The sequence below is a fragment of the Mandrillus leucophaeus genome, unplaced genomic scaffold, assembly GCF_000951045.1.
Source record: "Mandrillus leucophaeus isolate KB7577 unplaced genomic scaffold, Mleu.le_1.0 Scaffold229, whole genome shotgun sequence".
Lineage (NCBI taxonomy): Eukaryota > Metazoa > Chordata > Mammalia > Primates > Cercopithecidae > Mandrillus > Mandrillus leucophaeus.
Genome location: NW_012102354.1, coordinates 1364065 through 1372463, shown reverse-complemented (window position 1 = coordinate 1372463; position 8399 = coordinate 1364065). Strand labels below are relative to the sequence as shown.

General features: G+C 40.0%; 1 protein-coding gene across 1 annotated transcript in view; it reads right to left on the bottom strand.

The window, feature by feature from the left end:
• The window catches only part of PPP1R21 (protein phosphatase 1, regulatory subunit 21), an 83606-nt gene that overhangs the window by 8962 nt on the left and 66245 nt on the right, over positions 1–8399 (bottom strand). The window contains 2 exon segments of the mRNA XM_011981591.1: positions 216–332; positions 6285–6527. Coding sequence (XP_011836981.1) covers positions 216–332; positions 6285–6527 — 360 coding nt within the window.

Genomic DNA, 8399 nt, shown 5'->3' with positions numbered 1-8399 from the left:
CCAGCGGATCACAAGGTCAGGAGATCGAGACCATCCCTGGCTAACATGGTGAAACCCCGTCTCTACTAAAAATACAAAAAATTAGCCAGGTGTGGTGGTACATGCCTGTAGTCCCAACTACTTGGGAAACTGACTTCTCTCTTACAGTGAGTAGTAGGAAAACAGGACAGTGATCTAATTCCTGCAAAAAACCACCAATCTAAATCTACACTCACCTCAGCATAAAAATGCACTGACTTACTGTCAGCCAGCTGCAACTGAGACGTAAGTTCCACTATCCTTGCCATGTAGTGATTTTTAATTAAGTCTTCACGAGATTCCACATCTGGAACCTAAATAGAACACAAATACACATAAATAAACAAGTACCAGTGAGATGAAGCATTTCCAGAAAAAAAATTTTGTACATTTTCACTTGAAGTTTGATGAGGAATCACTGTTCTCCTACCCCTCAAAGAAACTTCAGACATAGCAGGGAAGTGTATATTTCAAATTTATTTTATTTAGCATCCTTTCTATTTCAGAATGAAGTTACGGCTTCAAGAGAACAGAACTAAAGTATTGAGAAGCCCACTGGAACCATGTCCCTCCATCCAGCTTTTATTAGCCACAAACCTGACTTTCTTTTTTTTTTGAGACGGGGTCTCACTCTGTCGCCAGGCTGGAGTGCAATGGCATGATCTCGGCTCACTGCAACTTCCGCCTCTCGGGTTCAAGCGATTCTCCTGCCTCAGTCTCCCAAGTAGCTGGGATTACGGGCACGCGCCACCATGCCCAGCTAATTTTTGTATTTTTAGTAGAGACAGGGTTTCACTATGTTGGCCAGGATGGTCTCGATCGCTTGACTTCGTGATCCACCTGCCTCGGCCTCCCAAAGTGCTGGGATTACAGGCGTGAGCCACTGCGCCCGGCGAAACACAAACCTGACTTTCAAAATGTCCATCTGTCTGACTCCTATGCCCTCCTCCAACTGGAAGAGGGCAGGGGAAAGGGGCATATTTATTGGAACCACTAAAATCAAACATTCTTGTTTTCTCCAAAATTATCTTAAGACAACACTAATACTTGTAAACATACTAATAAATTAAACTATTTCTATATTGAAGAGTTTGTGGCCTTTGTCCCAGACTGGTATTTCTACTAGTTACTCAAACAATGACACCCTGTTGAGTTTAGTTTAAAAACACACACAGAAGTTCATGATTATCTATATTACAAGAATAAATACAGAAATCAAAGAATCTACAAGCTTACTTGAACTATATTAACCAGTTTGCCATACTGAGTGGTCAGTTGGATGACTTTGGTGCTTATTTAACAGTTATTTATAAAGTTACATCTTAAAGCAGCTGGGCACAGTGGCTCACACCTATAATTCCAGCACTTTTGGAGGCCGAGGCAGGTGGATCACCTGAACTCAGGAGTTTGAGACCAGCCTGGCCAATACGGCGAAATCCTGTCTCTACTAAAAGTACAAAAATTAGTTGGGTGTGGTGACATGTGCCTGAAGTCCCAGCTACCTGGGAGGCTCAGGCAGGAGAATCACTTGAACCCGGAGGCAGAGGTTGCAATGAGCTGAGATCATGCCACTGCACTTCAGCATGGGCGATAGAATGAGACTCTGTCTCTAGATAGATAGATAGATAGATAGATAGATAGATAGATAGATAGACAGACAGACAGACAGACAGATAGACAGACAGACAGACAGACAGGGTTACATCTTAGATTATTTCAAAATTCAAAAGTACAAACCTATCCGACAGGCCAAATCTGACCTGGGTTCACTTGCTTTGAGGGCAGGAAACAGCTACCAAGTACATTGTACTTAGTCAAGGCCCTGGATAGCCCTTGCTAAGCCCTGCTTTCCTGGCTGCCCACTGCGAGGACTAACACAGCTCTCAGCCTCATGTAGCATGCCAGCGAATGAAGACCCAAGCAGGAGCCACACCTTGTCAAATCTCCATGGCAAGTCAGTCAACAAGGCAACTATAAAAACAGGCTATAATTTGTTGGTGACTGTCAAAACAGAACCAGAGAAAAGGTACATGGATCCATCAATGAAGGTGGAAAACACTGGCTCCACATTTGCTAGAAGTGTCAGAAAACAACAACAACAACTGGACAAAGACGGCTTTTACAGGACTTTGTCGACAAACACGCTGCCAGATATTTACTAACAAACAACATGATGACAAGCACACGTTACCTCACTGTCCGATGTCCTGGTTAAAGTGCCAATCTAGAACATAAGGGGAAAAATCTTTTAGAACAGAATGTGTACATTTCAAGCACAGTAGGTCAAACACTTGTAATATTTTCTCCTCCCCGTTCATACCATTTTACAGAGCATTGAGGGTACAGTACTAGAAGATCATCCTCGGATTGTCTCTTACTACAAGGACATGAAGATAGCTAACTGCATTTACTATTTCTGCCATGAGGCAGTAACCAATAATGATCATCACTAAATCTTCTATCAAAATGCTGATTAGCCATTCTCACTGAAACCCAACAAATCACCCAGGAGAGAGGAGATCAGCTTTTAACCACAGCTTGCCATTTCTACATCTATTTCCAAACCAGTAGCCAAGAAGGGGTAAAGACAGTTTTACGGTGACTATAATAATTAAACATTCGAAACAGAAAATGCAAATAATAAACACTCTGGTTGAAAGCTCAAAGGGAGAGAGAAGAAATAAATACACTTTTGATATAATGTTATTATGACATGAGTAAGTATAAATTTTAGATGTAAATTAATGAAAACAAAAATGTAATTTTAAACACATTAAAATGCTGCTAGATTTTTTTCTAATTTTTTTCAGACACAGGTCTCCCTCTGTCACCCAGGCTGCATTACATTGGTGCAATCAGCAGCATCGAATTCCTGGGCTCAAGAGATCCTCCATCTCCAGCCTCCTGAGTAGCTGAGATTACAGGCATGAGTCACCGTGCTTAGGTGCTGCTAGATTTTTTAAAAGTTTGTTTCTATAGTTTAAGATTTCAAAAACAGATGGTCATGATTACTTAATTCTGGTTATTGTTCAAGGTGGAGGGGCATGTGCTTGGGTACAATGACAAGGAAACTAATGGAAACTCAGTGTCAATGGATTCTGTAAATAATAGATTATACTCAATGAACAGTTTTTTTTTGTTTTTTTGTTTCTTTTGAGACAGAGTCTCACCCTGTTGCCCAGGCTGGAGTGCAATGGTGTGATCTAGGCTCACTGCAACCTCCACCTCCCAGGTTCAAGCAATTCTCCTGCCTCAGCCTCCCAAGTAGCTGGGATTACAGGCGCATGCCACCACGCCCAGCTAATTTTTTGTAACTTTAGCAGAGGTGGGTTTCACCATGTTAGCCAGGCTAGTCTTGAACTCCTGACCTCCTGATCCGCCCACCTCAGCCTCCCAAAGTGCTGGGATTACAGGTAAGAGTCACCATGCCCAGTCAACAGACAGTTTTAATGTATTCTAAATAGTATTCTCTGGAGTATTGTTCTCAACACTGAGAGTATATAAACTGAATATGTACTAATGAATATTATGCCCACCTGGCTGTAAGAGTCTTCGATAAGACCTTTCAAAATAGAAGAGCCATAATTTTTCTACTCAATGAAGCAGAAGTAGCAATTACTCTCTTTTAGTTAAAAATTGCTTGGAATAATACTCCAGTCATTTAATTTTACATATTCAAATATGACTGTAGTTTATAAAAATAAACTGCAAGGAAACATCTATTTCACCTGCTCATCCTCACCCCCTTACTCCCGGGTTATGATCTGAAAATGTGGTACAGCACCAAGTCCTTCAAAGGAACGGTATTGTTTAAATGCAAGGAAAACTTTTTACTTTTTTTTTTTTTTTTTTTTGAGACAGAGTCTCGCCCTGTCTCCCAGGCTGGAGTGCAATGGTACGGTCTCAGCTCACTGCAACCTCCGCCTCCTGGGTTCAAGCAATTCTCCTACCTCAGCCTCCTGAGTAGCTGGAATTACAGGTGCCCACCACCACGCCCAGCTAATATTTTTTTCTTTTTACTCTTCAGTAGAGATGGGGTTTCACCATGTTGGCCAGGCTGTTTTCGAATTCCTGACCTCGTGATCCACCTGCCTTGGCCTCCTAAAGTGCTTGGATTACAGGCGTGAGCCGCCACGCCCAGCAATGCAAGGAAAACTCTTAACACAGATTACTTCAACATTTTCTCATATGATACTAACAAGAGTATAAACTGATACAGTCCTTTTAAAAAATAATTTGGTAATAAAGATCAAGGAATTTGAAAATATTCATGCCTTCTGATGTAGTAATTCCAACCCTGAGAATACATCCTGAGGTAATCATTTAACATGCAGAAATAATCTTATACATAAAAATGAGACATTATTTAAAAGTTGTCACCAATGTCTAATCATAGGTAAACTAAGGTATGAGAGATATGGAATACTATGAAATCAGTAAGTTTATACTAAGTTTCTCATAACAGGAGGTTTATGTTTTCACATTATGCTAAAAGATTTGAAATTTCATGTAGTACAATCTCAACTGAATATGAAATTTAGTAGAAAAAAATGATAACATTGGTGGCTTGATTATTCAGGATAATGTCATTTTTATACTTAAAATATATGTTTAAAAATTCTATTAATTTAAGCAATGCTTTTCAATTCCGGCAAAAAACAGAAATGTGTATTGTTTTGTGCTTTTACTTTAAGGTTATTGCTGTCTTTTTTTATAATATATAATAGATGGCTGATTATTCACATTATAATACTAGAGATCTTGCTAAAAATTACAAGCATTTTACTCTTGAAATGTTACAGAGTTAGAAATAAGTTTCTATCTGAGGTTACTTCCTCTGCCTCAAAGTGTTTGAACCAAAGTAATCTCCTGGTAAGATGAGTTTCCTCTGTTAATCAATTAACACTGAAATGAGCACAGACTTGCTCCCAGCACCCAAGAGGAAGAAGACAGAAAAGACACAAAGACACACACACATACACAGTCACACACTTAGTTCCCTTAAGGTCACTTAAAGGACATAGGGGTTAAAAGAAAGGCTGAAAAGTAGAAACATCAAGGAAAGCAGAAAGCTCCATCTCTTTTTATTTCTGTTGCGCACTGTGTGCGAGGCAAGACTCCAGGTTATTTTTGGCAGAAATCTGTTGTTGGTAGTTAACCTGTCTTTTGTTATAGGAGTGCTGGCTGTGACCCTTATGATGGAGAGGAAAGGTATCAGGTCCTCTCCACCCCTACATAACTAGTTGATTTAAATAGCAACTTCTAAAGTCACCAAACCCAACTAAGGTCATTATCACTCATGGCCCAATAGTGTTTAGTACTAAAGATTTTTCATGTCCCTAGAAATTGTTTTCACTTACATATGTAAGAATAGGGCTTTCCACTGAAAATGTTCAAATAAAAAGATAATTCTAAACTTTCAGCAATTGACATTAACAACTCAAATATACCAGCATTGTGCTTGCTTCAGCAGCCCATGTACTAAAATTGGGACGATATGGAAATTTGCATGGCCCCTGCTCAAGGATGACATGAAAATTCATGAAGCAATCCACGTGTAAAAATTTTTATTAATTTATAAAAAATATATATATGCCAGTGTTACCAATTCCAGCACCTCAGTAAGGCAAGCAGTAAGCAAATGCGTTTATTTGATTTTTATTTTTGTTTTTTGTTTTTAGAGTCAAGGCCTCACTCTGTTGTCTAGGCTGGAGTATAGTGGTACAATAATAGCTCACTGCAGCCTTAGACTCCTGGGCTCAAAAGATCCTCCTGCTTCAGCCTCCGGAGTAGCTGGGACAACAGGTGTGGGCTACCACACCCGGCTAACAAATGAGTTTATGTTGGCTAATCTGTTTTCTGACATGGGTAAGACACAAGGCTATCTTGGTTAAGAGGGCAAGGATGGGATGAGACATCACATCACTTATCAAGTGTGTGACTTCATGTGAGTTATTTCTCTTTGATCCTTGGTTTCCTCAACTATAAAACGGAGTTATGACAGTACCTACAATCTCACACAGGCTGCTGTCTATGAACCAGGAAACAGACCCTAACCAGACAGTGAATCTCCCAGCACCTGAATCTTGAACTTCCCAGCCTCAAGAACTGTGAGAAATAAATTTCTGTGGTTTACAAGATGCTCAGTTTATGGTATTTTGATATAGCAGCCTGAATGAACTAAGACAATGGTTAATGTTGAATATCAGATCCTTACCAATCAGCATTTTAAAAAGAAAACTGAGGGCAACCAAGAAGACACTTACTAGACTGGTGCTCTGAATGGGCTCGGACACAGCTTTAGCTGTGGCTTCATCCTGGCCAGCAGCATTTGACACGGCAGCATTTTCCTGGGCCAGCCCAACCAGCTGGCCACTACTTGTATTCTTCAGCTTATCTGCAATTCGCTGGTTTTCTTTTTCTAGCTTGATTTTGGCTAATTGTGCTTCCAACATCCAATGTTCTTTTTCCTGCTCCAGTTTAGAAATCTTTTCCAAACTCTGTTGAACCTTGAAAAATAACAGTGTTGTATCTTAGAGACTAATATAGATAAAACTTAGTGGCCAAAAACTATTTTACAGAATGTAAACCAAAACTACCCCACAGAGGTAAAAATATAATAATAAAGCTTGACCCTAGAATAGGGAGAGATTTATTAGACATGATATAAAAAGCACAATCATAAATCGAGAAATTAAACTATGGTAAGACAAAAAAAAAAAAAGAAAACTCTACTCATTGAAAAACATCAAGAGTGAAAAGAAAACTCAAATTCAAATTAGAATCTGTAAAGCATTTATCCAACAGAGATCCAATAACCAGAACATACAAGGAATTCTTGCAAACCAGTAAGATAGACAACTCAATAGAGAAAAAGGCAAAGAAAAAAAAAGAAAAAAAAACCCAACAAAAGACTTGAGCAAGACTATAAGCAAATTAAAAAGTATGCAATGTCACTAATTATCAAAGCACAGCAACTTCAACCATCCACTTAACTAAAATAGAAAAAATAGAGAATACAAAAATGGGCATATTTGTGAACAATTAGAACTATAGGTTGGTGCAAAAGTAATTGTAGTTTTGCCATTTATTTAAAAGTAATATCAACAACTGCAATTACTTTTGCACCAACCTAATACCATATACTGTGCTGAACGCAAAAAGCCAGATCAGAAGCAGCATAATTGCATTTAATAAAAAGTTCAGTATCGGGTAAAAAAAAAAAAAAAAAACAGTTCAGTATCAGGAGACTATGCAGTCACTACTCTCCTACCTTTGGGAGACAGGAGAGTAGTGACTGGAAATGGGCATGAGGAAGGCTTCTAAGGTCCTAGTAATTTTTAAGGTAAATCTTTGCTACAAAAAACTCTCAAATCGTTTTTTCTCTGTTCTCACACTTTAACAATCAATACAGGAGACTTCTGTGACCCCATAATATGTGGGGATATTTCCCCACCAACAAACAAGTAGCCAGTTTTATTGTGGACATCAGCTGGATGTCCTCCCATTTAATTCCACCACTATCTACATGGAGATAGTGTTAGATACCACAGATTGCGAGCTCAGTTCCCAAAAATGCCTCCCCTGCAGACAGCAGTCGCCAAGTCTGGACCTTGAGAACTCCCTCTTTGAGTTTGATTAATTTGCTGGAGTGGCTCACAAAAGTTAGGGAAACATGTTTACTGGCTTATTACTGAGGATACAGATTAAGAGATTTAGAGTGAAGCAGAGGAAGGTGTGCAGAATTTCCATGCCCTCCCTGGGCATGCCACCCTCCAAGAGCCTCTATGTGTTCAGCTATTCAGAAGCTCCCAAACCCTGCCCTCCTGGGCATTTTATGGAGACTGCACTGGATAGGCATAATTGACAACCATGAAGAAATGTGACTGGATCTAAATCCAACAAGCCCCGCTGGGCACAGTGGCTCACGACTATAATCCCAGCACTTTGGGAGGCCAATGCAGGGGGATCACCTGAGGTCAGGAGTTCAAGATCAGCCTGGCCAATATGGTGAAACCCTGTCTATACTAAAAATACAAAACTTAGCCAGGCAAGGTCGTATGCACCTGTAATCCCAGCTACTCTGAAGGCTGAGGTAGGACAATCGCTTGAACCCAGGGGGTGGAGGTTGCAGCGAGCTGAGATCATGACACTGCACTCCAGCCTGGGAGACACAGCAAGGCTCCATGTCAAAAAAAACCCCACAAAACCCAATAAGCCCTGTCAGTTTAGATTCTTCTCTGTGCAGCAGCATTTCTTCCTCTAAGGTATGGGGCAAGACCTCCTCTGGAATGAAGGTCTTATGCCCTATAATGCCATATAGTCAGATTAGAGTCCTGCCTTAGGCAAGTAAAAAGAGGGCAAGAGAAGATCAGAGAGAG